This window comes from Meleagris gallopavo, chromosome 5 (assembly GCF_905368555.1).
Source record: "Meleagris gallopavo chromosome 5, MGAL_WU_HG_1.1, whole genome shotgun sequence".
In the NCBI taxonomy this organism is placed as follows: domain Eukaryota; kingdom Metazoa; phylum Chordata; class Aves; order Galliformes; family Phasianidae; genus Meleagris; species Meleagris gallopavo.
Window position 1 is genome coordinate 52,665,846 of NC_139408.1, and position 19,571 is coordinate 52,685,416.

Genomic DNA, 19,571 nt, shown 5'->3' on the forward strand with positions numbered 1-19,571 from the left:
TTTACTTTACCTCCCCCGGAATTATTATTCTGGGTGTAATGCAGCTAAATGATACAAATGTTTGCAATTCACGTCTCTTTGGACCACACTAACGTGGCAAATGTGAGCAGCTTTGTATCCAATAGGAACAGTTAAGACATTGGAAACACATGGATGCAACTTCTAAAGACAATCCTCTGAGACTTTTTTTCATGGTACACTGGCTTCTTTCTCTGGCTATGGGAATCACATTGCACGAATATACGGCTGTCCCACTTTCACATAAGTGCTGGCTAATTTACACTTGATATTTCTACATGCACTGTAGCAGCATTGGACCAAGTGGTTGCATCTGCACTGCAGAGCAGGAAGGGCTTTCAGGCTGCAAGTGAAGGCAGGTTTATCAGCCCTGTACATGTGCTGGAGCATCCTGAAGGCCAGCTCAGGGCTGAATTTCCTAGCACCCTTTGGGCAAACTGCTAACTTCAAAGAACTGTTAGTGCAGTCACCTAATACACTCTTTGAATCTTGTAGGGGAATATATTGGACTGATGCTGTTATCTCAAAGTAGCTCTTACATGACTAGCTGTAAGGTCACAAAATGTATCTTCTTGTTTATAAATTAATAAAGAATTTTCCCCCAGGCAATATCAGTGTTTAGTATCAGTGTTTAATTAATATCAATGTTTAATATCATATTTATTTAGATGCTACCCTGCATTTTACAGTCAAATATTTCTGCTACTTGTAGATCATACACAGCTCACGTGGCACGACTGAGATTCTTCACACTGCTTCCCTCAAATGCAGCAACTATGCTGTGTGGTACCACCTCTGAGCGTGGAAAGGTAAGCTGCCCATGAATATTAAATCGCATTTTTTCCTGATGGAACTGCAAAAATATGGTAAATTAGTGCCAACTGTGGTTGTGTGGTGTACGTACAGAGCTGTGAATACCGAAGTGCTGTTGGCATTGGTAGTAGTTTGCAGCCCACAGTGAGCTAGATTAGAGGTAAAATGTTATGCCCTTCTTCCAGACTCTAAAAAATTCTGGCTACTCTAAAAATAGAAACAGTTTTATGAATGCACAGAGGATCTGCTTCTATGCTCTTCACACAACAAACTCAGCTGAACTGCAGAAATGATCGATCTTAAATAGAAACGTGCATGTTTTAAGTTAGCCGCCAGATGGAGCTCATCCCTCCCATCCATGAACATCTGCAAAGTTAGAACACTTCATAGATATTACAAAGGATGCCGCTTCTTCCACTTCATAAAAGTCAGAGGAAGTCTGTGATTAGCTAGATGTTTACAAATAAAGGGGAATCTGGAGACAGATCAAAGGTAACTCTCCAGATTTGGCATGATACCAAGTTCCTGTACTGCCTGCATCTGCATGGGTTTGACTGTCAGATTAAGTGGTTGAACTTGGCCTATCTAATCATGAACTAGCAGCGCTTTTTTAGTGCTTAGCATATATATTAGAAATCTGAAGATTCAGCCAGCTAAGGACATGGAAGAAAAAAACTCTGAAAAGAGAAGCATTCACAGCATTCTTCCTCACCCTACTTTCTCAAATCTAGAAGGAAAGACAAGCTTTACTGTAAAATCCAAAGTATGCAGCACTGTAAGTTTAGTAAATAGGGGCAGTAGCTCTCAAAGTCTGTTCTCTAGTAATCTAAGCTGGATGGTCCATTCGTACCATATTTGTTTTTTGCTGAGTAGTCTGTAATTCATCCAGGATCTCAGGGATTTTGGCACAGCTCTAACAACTAGGGACAAAAGCAGATCTGAAATAAAAGCTTGTGGTGTATGAAAGACACTGAGTTAATGTGTATGTGTTTTAAGGGACATCTTTGTTTTGACTCTGTGTAACAAACCAACATAGCTTGTGAGGTCTAGAAGGCCACAGACTATTTCAACTTTTATAGTAGTGCTCTGTTTGAAATTAGTATTTTTATTTGGGGTCTAAGCCACGCTGAACTCAATCAAATAAACATTCTCCAAAGAAAACTGCCTTTGAACTATTTAACTGTTCATTTGCACAGCAAAATAAAGCAGAAAGAACAGTAATAATTACTGAGATATTTATTATGTCTTAATTGACATATTTTTCAGTTTTTAAGTTACAGTTCATCAGGAGCTCTGTCTCTGTAGCAAAATTGACAATGTCTGCAAAAACTGCCTGAATTTAAGTGAAACACAGCCCTGCCTGAAATCAGGTTAGGTGGGGCTTATCCTCATACTTCCAGGCACTCAGACTGTGGCTGGTGCTTGTGCTTCACAACAGCATAGATAAATATATAAAAATGAGGTTTAATCTATCTGATAGCAATGCATCTCAGAGATATGAGCTCCCTCCTAGGATGTGGGAAGATACTAAGACAACTTCTTCATCAGTTCCCAGGGATCCTATCCTGCATTCCCTCCTACAACGCTACTATCTTTCCTTCTCCCAAAGGAGAGAGATTCTAGATTTCATCTCTAAATGCTTCTACTTTGTATAAACAGAAAACCCCAAAGGATGACTTTTTAAAATTGCAACCTTGTGACGGGGGGAAAAGGGGACAGCACTGAGGAAAGACTGATTCTAGCATTTTTCATGTTGGCAGTAGTTCTGCTGCAGAGACTTTGGCAATGCATTGACACCGACAGCGCTGTGCCTCACAGACAGGCTCGGAAAACAAAGATTTGCACAGCCCTGGATTCCCCAGTAGAGTTCCTACTGTCCACACAACTTGCAGGATTTTGAGGCCTTTGAGGCCTTCTCATTCCCTGGGATTCTTGGGATGTCTAGAGATCCACAAGGCATACTTATCCTTGGGTGTCTCATTTCCAAAAAATATATACCTCTCCAAAATCTCACCGATACAAATCACGGTATGAGTGAACACAATACCAGCATCAGCACTTGTCATTGGGAGGAAAATTCTTGAACAGCTCTAGAAGGGCTAAATATTTTCTCCCACAGGAAATGCTAGAAGCAGCATTTTTTATAACATTTTTTCTGTGGTTATAGCTGCAGGAAAATTTACTACAGCTTTAGCAGGCCAGAAAGCGCAGGAAAAGATTAAACCTGTTTGTTTTCTCTGAATGGTGGAAGTTAAACTTGTATCCATCATGAGACAGATACATATTTTAGAACAAGATCATTAACATGGGGCACTGCACAACAGAGCTATCTTCTGACTTGCAAGAGAATCAAAGACACTGAAACTTCTGAAATTCGAGGTTCTGGAAATGAGGGGCAGCATGCCAGCTACACAAAAAAGAAACAAAAAAGAGCAGTCAAAACCTGGCCTCTGACTGTTTGCTCATCATAGAATTTCAGTATGTTCCTCTGCATACATTAAGAAACTTCAAATATACATACTCAACTACTCTTAGGGAAAGCAACTAGAAACAGTGTCTTTAAAACTATGAAGCACAATATTGTTTTCCAGTGACATGAATTAAAAAAAAATATATACATATATATATTTAGGGGCAAAAATGGCCCAAAGAATGATCTGATAGCATCTCTCCTTTTAAGCTAGCAGTGGTCATTTTAGTGTACAAAAAGGAACATGGGCTCTGTTTGTCTTGAGGCTGAACATTTATAGTCATGGCAAGCTGACTCCTGAGTCATGTGCTCTGCTGCCCTGTTGTTACAAATTAGGATTTGTCTTTCTTCATGAAAAAATAAAATCACAACGAATTCCAGAATCCTAGAAGCAACTGTGTTAAATAGTGGTAGAAGGCACAATTAAGATGTCCTGGTTTTTTGGCATCTTGCCCTTCAAAACCTCAACCTACAAGCATTTCTTAAGAACGCAATGCAAGAATAGTTCAGGAATTTTTTCCAAATTGGACAAAAATGCAGAAAACTGGTTTATAGCTACTGAGAACTATAAAAATGTCCGCTTTTAAAAACATGTCCCCAACTTCTAGCTTTCAGGAGACTTTTGTATAGTCACATCAGTCATGCTTCATCTTGTAGGTCTGTGACAAGCTTCAAACCAATTAAGAATTAGGGAGGTCAAAATACTTGATTTTTAACTCTTTCAGATTAGGAAGCATCTATAACTCAGAAGCAGGCAGGCTGGGATATTAACAGATACTGCCACTATCCCCTTAACTTTACTCTGCTCCTGAGCTTCCAGCCTTACCACCAAATACAAGAGTGCACACTGGGAGAAGGGAGAGCAACAGGGCAGCGTGAGCTGTGCCCAGCTGTGGGTGGCACATCTGGAGCTGCAGGGCACAGAGAGCAGAGGGAGGTGGGAGCAGGTCCCGGCGCTCGGCTGGCCGAGGGGCCCAGCTCATTGCTGGCCTTGGGCCAACCGCACTAACCCAGCACAGAGCCGCGGCGTCTATTTCAAGAAAGACGAAGAAAGCTCCAGAGCATATTTGTGGGGTGAGTTGAGCACAGGAAGGTTTCCAATTCTCATAAAGAGGGCAGATAGCATAGATGTGTCTCATCTGTATGTAAGAGGCCGAGTTGTCTTTTTTCCTTATCGGGAAATAGGAGAGGAATTGGGAATACAGCTTCCACAATGATGCTGGGGGGAGACAGAGACTTAGTTAAGCAGCTCAGAATCGTAGAATGGCTTGGAAGGGACCTCAAGGACCATCAAGCTGCAACCCCCTGCTGCAGGCTGCACTTTGAGTTCTGACATAGCTCATGCAGGCAGATGAGCCACCCCCCTCCCCCCCAGCCACTCATTTCTCCCCTCATGCCACCACTTCTATTGAGATAGAGAGGGAACTGCAACGGGGAACTGATCCAGACAAAAAATAACTCCCCAGGGAAACAAAAAGTTTGTCGTTTGACCCTGTTCATTGTTAACCCACATATGCCTTTTGACAAGGGAGAAGGCACACACAAATGATACAAAAGCTGCAACAACGTGGCAGGGAGAAAGGAACTCACAGTGCTGAAGGTGACACCATCAGGAACAAACTTACATCCCCAGCAAGAGCTGAGATACCTGATGTTTTGTTACTAGTGTGTTCAAAGACAGTAGTGTAGGCAAAGTAGTCTTTTATAACCAAATCATTTTAATATATTCTCCAGGACAGTAGACTTTCAGTCTTTAGGCTTTCAATTAAAAAAAAAAATACTCTGAATTCTATTTTTTTCCTCTATTAATTGAATATATTAAATAGCACAGTCCCCTAGTAAAAGTACAAATTCTTAGAATTCTGTGATATTCTATTCAAATCAAGATTCCTTCATGGACCTGGTAGCTACAAATACTGTTATACACAAATGTAAATATTCTTTGAATTAGCAAGTTGCCAATAAGTATTTACAAATACACACACACAGACACACACTTAAATACTTGGATATCTCCTTTGATACTGAAGAAGTTTGACAGCTTTTGTTATATCTTAAAGCTCATTTCAGGTCTTTATGAAGTCTCTCTTTTTAAGTTGCAATAATCCAGAAAGCTAATATCTAGGTTAGCTGCTAACAATTCTTAGGGCTGCCACTCACACCACTGCCAAAATGAGGAAAAAAGCAGAACAGAGAGAGATCCTCTAAAAATAAAAATAGCAAAACACTTTTAAAATAGTGTCATCATTTCTTTCTGGCTATGTTTTGTCCAATGCAATGCATATGCATGTTCAACCATAAAGATCCTTAAGTTTTTCAAGGGTCTTATATGCTAAATCTCCAAACAGTGCAGGAAGGGAATAGAAAGGAACTATGTTAACATGACCAAGAAGTACAAATTTCTTAAAGGAAACAGAATTCTGACTTAAGTGTTTTTGCTTCCCCTTCATTATCTTTCAAGTAACAGTAAGACTTCTAGGATATCATAACTGCAATTGGTTTTTTGTCAGATGTGCTTTTGTTCTGTTTCCGCAGAGAGAACTTTTTCTCACAGTAGGAAGGCTGAAATATCACCACTTCACATCCCCATGGACATTGTCCCATTCTGTCCTCAAGAGCATGGCACCCACCCCTTCTTCTCTGCATACTTTCACATTACCATAAACATTCTCTACTGCATCTATTTGCAAGCAAGGCATCTTGTTTTTGCTTCCATATCTTTGATTTGTTCTCCTATACTCCCCAGTCACCTGTTGGGCTATTTAAGTCATTCTGTTATTCTCTGATTAAATACAAGTAGATCCACTCTAAGCTTTCCTGCAGTGCATTCCATGCACTTTTTGAGCCTTATTCTGGATATTCAAACCTGTGAACAACAAGGCACTGCTTTTGTTCTGTAAGAATGAGAAAAAGAATTCATTCAAGTTCAGTAAGAACAACAAGCTTTCCTTGAAAGGATACTACATTACAGCCTGTAATTGAAAAACAAAGGGATTACAGAGTGTTTGTAAAGCTAGATAGTTCACATAAATACCACCATTCACAATTCCTAAATTTAACTTTTGTAGTTGACAGGTCTACTCATGCTAGGAAGTTATTTTGGTTGTTCTTTTGGTGAATCACTTGTGGGTCAAGTTCAGACCAAGACACCTTAAAGAGTGGCTCTTGACCAGAAGCGTTTCTAAATTACCGTTAGCCTTTCCCTGTATTCCAGAATGATCTTTTAGTTTGCACAAGTCACCTCCTCCTTTTCAACAAGATCTTTAACTATTCATTCCAGTGCCATGCTCTCCTTCTAGTGCAAGAACACCATCTGCACTATTAATTTGTGACACAGTGAGCTAATCACATGTGTTGAGAGCTCTCCCAGCCAAGCTAAGTCACACTCACTCTGGTCTCACAGGCATCTGCAGGACTTTATCCACTCATCCAGGCTCCCACTGTGTGCTACTTTTGGGATGTTTTCCCCTCTGCTTCCCTTTGCACAGCTCTGATTCTGTCTGTCTCTCTGCCTGAAGCTTCCAGCCTTTGCTTTCCCCCATCTGCCACTCCTCCAGCTCACCCTGTACCACGAGGCTCTTCAGTCAACTCCCCAGCACCCTCTAGCTCTCCTCAGTTCTCTCAGCTGCTTTTCCCAGTTCAGTCATAGCTGATATCTTAAGTGAGAATCTGAATGTCAGAGAAATTGTGTGCAGTGTATTAGCCCCCAGTCCTTCTACCACAGCAAGTGCTTAACTTGGTGGTCAAATACTTTATGGATCCTTCTAATCACCTTCTACCACTGAATCCAGCACTGAGAGTGCTACAATAGCTATCCTGGTTATTCTTTGAACTCTTACACAGTGAGCTTCAGTCCAGTTTGGGATAGGAAGCGTGTAACAAAATTCTAGTAATAGAGAAGCTTGGAATTAACTCAAGAGCTGGAGTGCATTAACATCAGCAGAACTTTTAGTCCCAGTGCTGTTAGGGATCCAGCTGACTTCAGCACCTCCAAGAAAACTTAAGACTGAGCAGTTCCAGCAAAATACTGCAGACCCACGCTGCAACTGAAGCAGCACCTGAGAGCCAGCAGCGAGCTCAGGCCTGCAGCCCATGGCTGGGCCCTTCCCCACTCCCCTGTCTTAGAGGAAATGCATGCTGAACCAACAAGAGAAATTCTGATTCACATTTAAAACTGAATTCAAAACAAGACTATTGGTACTCAGTTTGATATAGATAGATATAGAGGAGATTCTGAACTGTTTGAATTTATCTAAACAGTCTTCTGAAGCTCAACACTCCGTTAATTCCTGAGAAACAAGGGATCAGCTCCTGGCTCCTGCTCTCAGCCCCACCACTGACACGCAAGCTGGTCGAAATCACTTCCTTCTCCATGGCTCAGTAGGAGGCCACATTACTACCCTGGTTGGTAAAGTGAGATCTGCTGGGAGAAAGTACAACTAGCCTTTATTTTGTAATAGTTCCTTCTACCATTTCGTATTAGGATCCTACTACCCCCCATTAAAAACCATATACTTAACATTTAGACAGCTGGTGCCTTTGAGTCAAAGCCAGTTGTTCTCTCCAAGGCCAAACTGCCCCACTGAATTGATGTCAGGTGGTACTTAGCAGTATTTTTAAATTGAGTTAAATTAAGAGACAAGCTACACAGATGAGGGCTATACTAGAATCAGAAAGAAATCTTTAAAGGCATTAAATGTCTTTACATTTATTAAACAAACTCTGCAGTCTTTTCTTGTTATATTCTTGTTGAAAAACAGAACATTCAGAAAGTATCATGAAAACAAGAAACAAAAAATCTAAGGTTGACATGAGCCACACTCCCCCTTCCCCTCCCACCCAAGCAATGGGACTATCTACACACCCATCCCACTTTTAACTTCCCAACAAAAGCAACAAGGCACCCATTTACAGCTAAGCTGAGAAATGAAGTCTTCAACGCACATTGCAATTCTGCGTTCCTAGCAATCCACCACAGCAAGTCCTTCCTTGTATATTATCATAAGCAGGTTATACAGACCCACGTGGATAAGGACTGCCAGCAAAAGGCCAATGTCAGTCATACGGCAGAAGCGCCCATTACAGTTCTGCTAAAATTTCAAGTCTGGAAAATGACCACTCTGCTGGAAACTCCTCAGTTACCACGACAGTCAGTAACTCCCTTTCCCTTTGCGCACACCAGTCCAATTCTGCAAGGTTTAGCTGAGCCTATGTGCTCTGACCACTGGATGCGAATTTCAACATAGCCAAGAAGCTGAGCATCGGTTCTGCCCTTATAGCAGTCAGACAGCAAAGGATTATTTCTTGGCATTGGTTTTTTTTCATTTTGAAAATTAATTTTGGGATTACGAACAATTATGCTCTTGCATATTAATTGCTGTGATCTAAAATTTTCACATGAAGAAACAACACATGGAAATATTAAAGCACTCATCTTACGGACATGGATCCGAGAACTGTTTAATAGCAGTCAGTGAAGGGGTAACATTGTGCTTTTAATCTACAGTTTAAAAATAATGATTTGTATATCTACTTAGTAAAACAATAAAATTAAGAACAGAAACTGATATTAGGAAACAGTGAAAATGTAATAATTAAACACATGAAGCTTTTCAAAGCTATATACTTAATGAGCCTAGACACCTATGATTAAGAGGGTCTTAAAAAAAATAATAATAAAAAAGACTTGTTTTCAATTTTTTTTTTTTCTTTTTAATTTTTGTCTACTATACTGTATGCCTTGCTTTGGTGTTCTCTCTGCTGCCAACTTAATGCTTTAACAGTATGATTATGCTTATGTTCTTTTCAAATGCTTGGCATTATAGTGAGATCTCATATCTTTTCTCAAATTAAATTTTGCTCCACATACTCCACATGTATACAGATGAACATCCATGTGCTGCTCCAGTTGCTCATTATTTGGGAATATCTGAAAGCAGACCTGGCATATAGTCTCTCCAGCTGATAAGTGAGATATCATATGCCGTACATGGTCATGTTTTCTGAAGTTTCCTTGATCACAAATGGAACAGACATACCTGGCCATTCCTTTGTGCATATCATTGTGGAGCCGCAACTGGCGCTCTCTTAAGAACTGCTTCCCACATGTCTGACAAACAAACTGTTTTTCCTTGGTATGAACAGTATAGTGTTCCCTCAAGTGACAACGCTGATAAAATCCTTTCCCACAAAGATTGCAGAAATGCTTACGTCTGTGATCTCTTTCATTCTCTTCCATCATGGAATTCTTGAACAGATCTTGCTCCAGGCAGTTGGACATATGTTCAACCACTAGGTTTTCAGTTTCAAAACGCTGCCCGCAATTAGGACATCGGAAAGGACAGGCAGAATGCTTATATAACTGTTTTTTTTGAAGGCTGTTCATTTGGAAATGACTGTCCCTGAAGTCTTCCAGCATGTCTGCAAACATCATGTCCCTTATTTCCGACTGCTCCTCGGGGTTTTCTTCCAAGTCCATTTTTTCCTCGGAATTTCTGATACCATTCATGGTCAGGTCCTGGGGTTCTCCACAGGTCTGTGCATGATCCTGTAACTGTTTGCCCTTGACCAGTATTTGACCACACTTGCCACAGGCACATATATTTTCTATGTGTTTGGATAAATAATGAGAGGACAAATCCTCCTCGGTGATTGTTAGCCCACAAAGTTCACAGGGAGCGTTCTCCACATCTTCCTGGACGGAGGGAGCTTTCCTGTTAAGGTGCCGCGGACTCTTTAAACACCTTCTTTCGTCCTCATCCATGGATAAACGGGGTTTTAAAGTCTTCCGAGCATTTCTCTTCTCTCTCATCTCTTCCTCAACATAGTACCTGTAAAGTGGCTCTTCCTGCTCATCATCTAGGTCATCGTTATCAGAAGACTCGTTGCAGTCTTTATCTGTCACCTTGATAATATTATAATCTTTCAGCTCGTCTGCAGGACTGTCCTCTGGTTCCATCTTGATGACAATCCTCTTCCTCTCAGAGGCTCGACTTCCTTCTTCACCTGACGTTTCGGATGCCACCGTGCTGCTTTTCCTGCTTGTAATGTTGGACACGGGAGAAGACGACTCATCGACAACTTGGCTGGAATCCCCTTTGTATTTTTCTGTTTGCGTAGAGATTATTTTAGAAGCAGAGTCCTTTTCATTAAAGTCTATTTTTTCAGCACCGTAGTATCTGGCACTTTGGTACGAATGCCTGTTGGTGCACGACAACACGTGCTCATCCAGTAACTTTTCACAGCTAAAACTAAACCCGCAGCTGTCGCAGGTGAAGCTTCTTCCGAAGCGGCGTGAGTGAGACACACGCTCTTTTGTGTGAGAGTATTTGGACGTGGTGCTTTTTTTGCAGACATCAAACAGTTGTTCGGGGAAACTGCTGAGCTGCAAAGCTTCTTCATCGGGCTCTTTGTTATGGGATGTATTTACTGTTGAACTTGGCGGCTCCATGCCCCACCTGTTTGTTTCGCTGCCATTTCGAGCAAGCGTGTCTTCGTACATTCGCACACCAAATATCATTTTACTGTTCTGGGTGCTGGAAGCAGAAGAAGAGCATTTTAGACTAGATGAATCTGTATCCTGTATATCTTCCAGACACTCGGGTACATTATAGAGCTGTAAATAGTTCATGGCCACTTTAAATTGCTCAAAATTGGCAGGGGCGGTCATAATTTTTCCTAAATACATGAACTGTAAAATAAGATCAAAGCATTCAGCGCTAATCTTCATGTTGCTTAGATTCAGCTGGGCTGTAGTGTGTTGATGGTTCATAAAAAACATTCTAAAATAGGAGCTGCATGCAGCAAGGACTGCTTTATGTGCTTGAAAATAAATATCATCGATAGCAATACAGCAGTCACACAAAAAGCCCCACTCTCTTTGGTTGTTTAGCTGCTGAAGGACGTAGTTGCTGTGGCTGGTTCTTGCCATCTTGTATTTCAATTACAGCCCTGCAAAAAGAAGATGACATCTGTTAGAACTGTAAGCACAGAAAGTGGAATACATTTCAGTGTAGAGAGGAACCGCCGTCTTTTTCCTCTCTAGATCTCTTCCTATTCTCACACTGTTTGTGGTGTGATTTCCCATCTGGACATCTTTGCTGGCAACTACTGTTGATGCCAGTGAAAACATCCATAATCCCATGTTCTCACCACTAGACTTACAAGACCAGTAAACTAATAAACATAACAACCACAACATCAGTTACAGCAACACTGCTCGAATATAAATTAGCAAATATATCTCAAAGTCCTACAGCCAAGATTTTTCAGATAGGAATTCTGGATGCAGAACTTCAAAAGCTTCACAGGGCAGACTTCTGCAAGACAGCCCCAGGACAACAGCTCTACAAGGTGAGCTGACTGTAAGAAACCACCGCTGAGTTTCAGCTTGCCTTTTTCACCTGCCAGACCAAAGGACCTATGAAGCAACACATTACTGGCAACAAGGCTGGGCTCAAACTGGTCTTTCCCTCCCCACTAAAGGAAATTCAGAAGAGACATCAGTGAAATATCCACACAGGCTACATCTACACACTGTTTGCTCTTTATGGCACTTGGGGAATCTTCTCAAGCTTATCTGCAAGACACCTAGCAAACCAGGAGCTGTGCAACTCAGGTGCATTCTCAGAAGCACAGGGCAGGCAGCATGTCCCACACAAGCCCGCTGCAGACGGTCACCAGGCTCGCTGTGCAACACGGGCAGAACAGAAGCAGGAAGTGGTGCACACCATGCCTCCAGCTCCTCTTAAAACCACTCTTTCATTTAATATAAGCAAAACACTTAGATTGGAGACTGGACCAAAAAAGAAAAACTAATGAAGAACTAAAGGCCAGCATGCCAAAGATGGCAGCATTGAGAGATGAAGCCTCAATGAGGAACTGCAAACACCTGAAGCAAAGTGCTGGAAGGTGTTATACACGAAAGGACTAACTTGTGCTAAACAGGAAGGAGGAAGAAAATGTGCTACTTTATGTTAAGAAAAATATCCAGAAAACATACGTTGTATACAGGAGGTGTCCATTCAATTTACTGCAGAAGATAAACTGCAACCAAGTAAAGCGATTCCCTGCTCACTTTGGAAAACCTTTATTGACGCACAATGTGTGCTAAATAAACAGGAAGCAGGACAGAGTGGTTTGAGAAAACAAAACAAAACAAAAAAAGGCAAAGAATGCCCAAACTGAAAAGAAAGACCTAACACAGTAAGGAGCATTTTTCACACTTTGAAAGGTTACTGCAATCAGTAGAAACAACAGTAAGAGATTTGCACACATAAGATATAGGCTAGCAAACAGCATGTATAAACTGCATTTTGTGACTCCATGAAATGCACAGGTTGGTTTGTCACTGTTCTTTCAACTGTCCAAAATTTACACAAAATATACACAAAAATGCTCCCTGGTTCCTTCACCTCCCTACCAGCTCACACCTATCTCCCAGTGACTGGAAAATGAGAAATTATATTCCACAATAAGCACTGAATTCACAAATCAGAGGTGTTGCCTGGGCTGTAAAGTAGCAGACCTAACATTAGTCACTGTTCTCCTTCATTCCACAAATGACTGTCATGGAAAAAAATGCATTCAAGCCCTCTAGATGAGGAAATGCTCATCAGTGCCCAGCAATATTCCCTACTGCCAATACTACAGCCATTCATAAGGACCACTATCAACAGAAGACCTCTTATGTGGCAATGGGGATCTTGAGATTTGGTTTTATATTGATGATAAACACCTGGGTGACAGCTGTACAGCTGTTCCTCTCCCCTGAACTTATTTCTACAACCCCTGAACCCAAGGTAAGCACATCACAATTCTCTGTCAAGTTCAGCTCAGTGACGTCCACTGCAGAAACGCAGCTTGTTACATAAAATCTACTCAATGGCTTTCTTAATAACTTAGAAAAGGGTGACTACGAAAACAGAAGAATCTCTGAAACAGCTTCATGTGTTTTCTACAGAAATTTGACAACTATCTTAATTTCTGGGTAACTTCAGGTGTTTCTCAGAAAAATAACAACCCTTTCAACATCAAGTAATACCTAAAGGGCACTTCATAGTCTTCCAAGTGCTTAGGTGTTTTGTATTTCAGGTAATTAATCAGATACTTGAATGCAATTCAGTATATTTCATCAAGAATTAAGACCAGCAACTGTATGATAACAAAGAACTGATTTCAACTTCCACACCCTCAGACTTAAAATCAACAAGAAATGTGAGAAGACGCAGTCTAAGATACCACTGGCCTCTCAGTGTGATCTTCCATCAGGACAAGAAAAGGCTTAGGACTGCTAGAGGAAGAAATCAGGACAGCTTAGGTTAACCTTCTTGTCCTCACAAAGCAACAAGCTTACACTTTTCATTTTTATTTTCTGCATATTGAAGGTATTCTATCATGCCTTCCAACAGCAGAACAGCAACACGAGGTCACAAATATCTGCACACACCTGCAATTCAAAATTGTGGGAAAGATCTAGCAGTCACTGCAGTGACGGTGCACAAACACACTTTCTCTAAGTTTCCTTCTTCTTTGAAAAAAGTGAAACTTATTTCCTCTTTTGACAGAAAAACTCTTTCAGCACTTGAGTCCTGATATGCAAAAATAACCCACCGGTAATGCCTTTCTCCTACTGCTGCTTTGTAAAGAACCAGCCCGAGCATGAGTGAGCTTGGTCAGGCCAGCAAGGTGCTCAGATGTGTACACAGCCTCCATCACAGTAGTACTACAAGCAGGTATTAAAATAGAGAGCGTTTGAAGTTATCTATGTTAATGAAAGTTCTGGCAGCCTTCCTCTGTATGCTGTATTAACCTGCCATGTGTAACCATATATTTACAGCTGCCAACACTTCCCACTACAAGAGCCTGTGTTGGTCTATTTAAAACACTGACAAACACCAACCAGCACAGGCAAAAGTTTCCTTGTGAACTGTGTGCTTCAGACTTGTTTTTTCCAGGAAAAAAAAAATCAGTTAAAGCAGTTTCAAAAATGAGGTTAAGAAAAAGCTTTTGTATATCTAAATTATTGTTCTTTCTTTAAAATTCAAAGAACTTTCTCTTCCAAAATCTTTGTAGAGAGACATCACAGGATCACAGGGGTTGGAAGGAACCTCAAGAGATCAATGAGTCCAACCCTGCTGCTAAAGCAGGTACCCTACGATAGGTCACACAGGTAGGTGTCCAGCCAGGTCTTGAATATCTCCATAGGAGACTCCACAACCTCTCCGGGCAACCTACTCCAGTGCTCTGTCACCCTTACTGTAAAGCCCTCCCACATTTAGTGCAGAACTCTCTACATTCAAGTTTTGGGGCATTACTCCTTGTCCTGCCCCTGCGCACCACCAAGAAGAGCCTGGCCTCACCCACTTGCCTCCCACCTCCCTTGATGTGTAAACATTAATCAGATATAAACGTTAATCAGACTTCACATGGGAGAAAGAGGCATGTATTAGAGATGGTTTTTGTCATCACACAAAAAGCTGCCTGAATTTGGCCAAGCTTAAACAGGAGGAGGGGAAGAAGGTAGAAATTATAGATTTGTTTACACTTCAGACTGCTGTGTGTTACTAAAATCTCAGATCATAGCCTTGCTGAGAACAATTCATCCTCATGCAGCTCCTCTGTGTAGAGGGGTCTGTCCAAACCATCCCATCCAGCATGAAAACCCTTTTGGCTGCTGCGTGCCACATCCACTCCCAGACTGGTGACAGGGCTCACTGCAACAGAACGTGCCGCTGCGTTCCAGCATCCCTGGCAGCCAGAAAGGAGCAACACTTGGCTCTGACTGACTCCCAGCAAGGAGTGGGCTTAGTGAAACTGAGTGGAGATTAGAAAGCGTAAGAGGGAGGTGAGGGAAGAGTTCAGAGAGTGCAAGGAGGGCACTGAGAGGACGGATCTGGGATCGGGAACAGCCGTGGGCAGACAAGATGGTGCAGTTAGGATCTACATGGGGGAGGGAGACCACCTGAGCAAGGGACTGGGAAGAACCAAAGTGCTAGGGCAGAAGGGAAGAATATCTTATACACACACACATATAAGCATAGATACACACACATGCTTTTGCTGGGCAACAGGCAGAAAGCCATCACAGCACGCACCCATTCAGAGCTGGAACTGAACTTTGAATTCTGCTGTTCCTTTGCTATTAGCAAATATCACAGGTTTGTTGAAAAATGTCCTCCCATCAAGAGCAAGCTCTCAGAAAACGATCCTTTACCATTATTTTGTTATTTTTAATTGCTAAAATGTCAGAGATTTGCATTTGTCACCCATGTGGGTGGTACAATGTTGCAAACTATTTTTGAGATTTTCTCTTGAAAGAAAACAGCCATTAGAACAAAAATATCCTTCTTAAAAGAAACCAAAGGTTTCAAGGTTAAGCGCATACAGAAGACATTAATTAAGCTAAATTCCAGTGCAGCAGTCATTCAACAACTTTTTATGTACACATTGTAACCTTCCAGCCCTCCTCTTACGGAAGGCTCCTTTCTTTACTGGGCTCACCTTGTGGATCTGTCGAGGAGATGGATCCACGCAGCAGTGCTCTTCATGCACAACGTGAGATCTCTGCTCATTTGGCACGGGGTTTGGAGGAGGTGAGGTGGATAAGGCAAGGAGAAGAGGGGGAAAATCTCACAAGAAAGAGCACTGCTTGAACAACCACTTGCACCCCATCAGTGAAAGTACCAGGACAAGTCATGTTAACCTTTGGGTTTTTTGGCTTGCACTTTTTCACGTCTTCATCTTCATGCAGGGATGCCATCAGCAATACCTCATACAAACAGGTGCTACTCACTGTGTGTATTAAGCATTGATTATCTTGGAAAATTCAAGCTCCACACACGAGTTTATCCATCCAAACGTGTATTTGATCCTCTCTAACTCTGCTTCCTATTTCAGAAAGAGAAGAAATGTGACCACTTGCCTGACTAGCACACTGCATTTATGAAGCACGCAGTCATCACAAGGAGGTCCACCAGGCACCTACATCACTCTGTCCTCAGCAACAACCAATTAGTGCAGTAAGCACAGCAGTGGGCCATGCTATGAGCAGCACTGAATGATGCAGAAGTGGTCTGAAAAAGAACGTACTAGAAAAGCATCTGATATGAAACTGAGAAGTGTAGATGCTTTAGTCAGGTAATTTCAGTCTGTTTCTCAAACTCTAAGAAACATAGAATGTATGTGGAGGCTACGTGTTTATTCTTACGTGGCAAAGCTTGGATTCAAGCTGCCTACACGCTACTGTGTTTTTCTTTTGAATCAGCACTCAGGTACAATTACCACTCAGATATTATCACCAACAAGCTAAGCTACTACACAAACCAAGCGTGTTGTTTAGAAGCCAAGGACCAGAAAGAAAAGGCTTTTACTATAACTCAATGCTTTTTCTTTTTCCCCTTTTACAGATTTTTAGTTTTAAAACATTTCAGAAAATTTTAGAAGTCTTCAAACTTTCCCCTGTTAAACCTTTAAGAGACTGCTGAAGTTCTTTTACTAACTTCTCTGTCTTTAAAAAAGAAGTACCACAAGGTTCAAGATTCAGGAGCCTTTCGGCTCCTAAAATTAGTAGGTGGTTTTCAAAACCCAGCATTTCCACTGCTGAGCAGGCAAAAACAGACTGCTTACATGCTTAGTTGCTGGCTGCTTTTCTTCAGAAACCAAGAGCAGGCTGGACAAAAGTATAATAAATGAGTGGAGAATTTGGTGTTAATAGAAAACAAGACGGAAAAACCTCAAGGAACCAACGCCCAGTTATCCAAAGAAATGGGCTGCTTGGGCAGCAGAAAGCAAATTCCCCATCCTATTCTCACACCACATCTCAGGCTGACGCAGGCTCCCAAGAGCTCTCCTCCCTAAGGAATTACTTTGCCTTCGTAGGTCCAGATTCTACACCAGATAATCTGGATTCCTAAATGACAGCATAAAGATGCTCAGGAAAAAAATCCCACATCACACATCCAAGCTTTGTGTGCTGCCTGAGAAATCTGGGCGTTCGGCTGGTATGCTGACAACAGAGTTGCTGACAGGCAACAAGTTTTATCTAGACACTGACAGGAAGAAGCCACTGAGATTGCCATAGTACTGCATAGTCCAAGAGGGCATTCAATTTACACAAACTTTGCAAAAAAAGGCAAAAAACATGAGGACAGGTGACCACTGTTCATTGCAACAGCAGGTACGGATAAGATGCAGCTTGCATTGCAAGAGCAGGATCCACAACCGTGAATTAAAAGTTAGGAGAATTCCATGTACTGCCAGGGAAAGTCTAATTAGGCTCCATTACTCGGATGAGGAAGGACCGTCTATAATTTATCCTCCTCCCAGAGTCCTTCCATTAGCTGCCTTCAGGCACACGAGCTGTGAATCTGCCTGCCATGATGCAGATACTCATCAGCATACACATTTTGATAGCTGAATCAACTGATGTTAAATGCCTTGTTGCCAACGTATGGAAACAAGCTTCAGCTGCTACCTGGGCTAGGTCTGAACCAGGGAAAGGCAAGGAGCAATGGTAGGAGCCATTCACTCCTCCATCAGTTCACAGAGCTCCACACTGACACAGCACCTGAGTTCACAAATGAGAAACAGCCCTCCCACTCGAGCTGGTTTCCACTGTCAGACACTGATAACTAGTTAAAAAGCATCACACAGTCTTAGGAAGCACTCACCTCAAAAGATGAATAAGACGACAGGAAAGCATGAGCAGCTAAGTTAGGAAAACAGTTTGAACCGAAGCGCTAGAAGTTACCATCTCAACCAACTTCACCTACTCCATAGGTAATGCCTATGGAGTACCAAGTATTGCAGAGAGCTGTATGCAGTGTTTTAAGTAACTTGCTATCCAGCAGGGACTGCTCTATAAAGTCACAGTCACCATTTATCTGACGCTTTTACAACTGTAAAAGGTGGTGAAGCAACACGGTAATGATACGTCTGAAAGACCGGTAGAAGAACATCCTGACACCAGATTTAAGCCTCGCAGCTGGCTGATGAGCCTTCACCTGGGCTCTCTGACTCACCCTGTTAGCTTCAGGAGGCATCTTGGTGTTCAGCCCTCTCCCAAGACCCTCAGATAACTAAGAGTGCCTTCCAGACAAGCATCCTGGCTGATGCAGGCTGCGTGCCGGCACAACCAGTCATTGGAGACATACAAATGAAGTGCCTTGTGACACATGGGTCAGACTACATGTTGACACTTTCTGCTCCTACATGCTTTGAAATTCACTTGTGGCACATAAAAAAACCCCAAACTGCTAAGGTTTCCATCAAATGAAGTGGGTTTCATATAGAAAATGCAACTGCTGGTTAACTCTAGAGAGCTTTGCGACGACGCAAGGCGAACAAAAACAGAATTACCAGACCAGTTTGAAGCTATAAATGGTCTTCATGCAAATCGTGTCAGCTGTGTCTGCAGCAGAACTCGGTCCATGGTGCTCACTGTGCCCAGGCAGCAGCAGGGCAGAGAAAGCAACCGTGGGGCAACACTGGGCAAAGTTTCTTGACAAACACACCGCGGGTTCTGCAGTGAAGGTCTGGGAGAGGTGCAGAGAGGGCCACCTGCAGCCTCTGCAGGAATGGGGCACTACAGTTTCTACCAGGAAACTTTCATCATCTCAGATTCGAGCAGCTTTTTTCCCACGCAGCAGATAAGTACCTACAAAGGATCCTGGACTTTCAGTGCTTCCACACTGCAATGGACATATGTGAATAAAGCACTTAACCTCGCACTCAAGTAAGAAAGTGCCTAAAAGCCCAGAGTAAGCTCTGGAGAGTATGCCATGCTATGCATGCGCTATGAGTACGCTATGCATACTCTCATTGTAATTACTGCCAACTCCAGTGCCTGTGACAAAACTGAGGACGTGTGCCAGCAAAGCTAAAACATCTGCTCAGCTCATGGTCCTGCCCCACGCAGCCCAAACCTCCCTGCTCCTGGGAAAAGGGGCTTTCCAGCGCCCTGCCAAGCTTCCCATGCAGCACAAACCCACAGCTCCGCTCCCCAGCCCCTGCTGCAGCCCCATCCGTACAAACACCAAGCAAGTCAATAGCAGTGTGCAACCAAGGCGACGTGCTGCTCGGGCCCCACATGTGCCACAGCCACAGCTCACTGCTCCGCACCCATACGGCCTCGGCTTTGCTCTGGGAGAGCTTCGGTTTCTAATTTAGCAAAAGACAGCAGCCCTGCTCGCGAGGGCTGTGCGGGTTTTTCCAAGAGCTGCAGCGAGGAATGTTAAACAAACACCTTTAATTAAAGGAATGTTTGTTTAAT

The 19,571-nt window shown here is 42.4% G+C and overlaps 2 protein-coding genes and 1 long non-coding RNA gene across 9 annotated transcripts in view; 1 reads left to right on the plus strand and 2 right to left on the minus strand.

Annotated features, from left to right (window-relative positions):
• Positions 1 to 19,571, minus strand: part of MTHFD1 (methylenetetrahydrofolate dehydrogenase, cyclohydrolase and formyltetrahydrofolate synthetase 1) — a 247,698-nt gene that overhangs the window by 168,423 nt on the left and 59,704 nt on the right. The window lies entirely within an intron of this gene.
• The window catches only part of ZBTB1 (zinc finger and BTB domain containing 1), a 28,878-nt gene that overhangs the window by 8,262 nt on the left and 1,045 nt on the right, over positions 1 to 19,571 (minus strand). For 2 of the 7 annotated variants that reach the window (XM_085225771.1, XM_085225772.1), the window contains exon 2: positions 9,512 to 11,251. In XM_085225771.1, the coding sequence (XP_085081897.1) occupies positions 9,512 to 11,231 (1,720 nt within the window). In that variant the 5' untranslated portion in view covers positions 11,232 to 11,251. Of the gene's footprint in view, positions 1 to 4,999; positions 11,252 to 15,802; positions 16,241 to 19,571 lie in introns of those variants that run through there. The other 5 variants (XM_085225770.1, XM_085225769.1, XM_085225767.1 and 2 more) reach the window with 3 other exon arrangements.
• Positions 623 to 18,323, plus strand: LOC146544355 (uncharacterized). The gene is made up of 4 exons (XR_014883771.1): positions 623 to 827; positions 14,375 to 14,471; positions 16,199 to 16,438; positions 18,208 to 18,323. It is a non-coding gene; the product is annotated as an uncharacterized LOC146544355 (long non-coding RNA).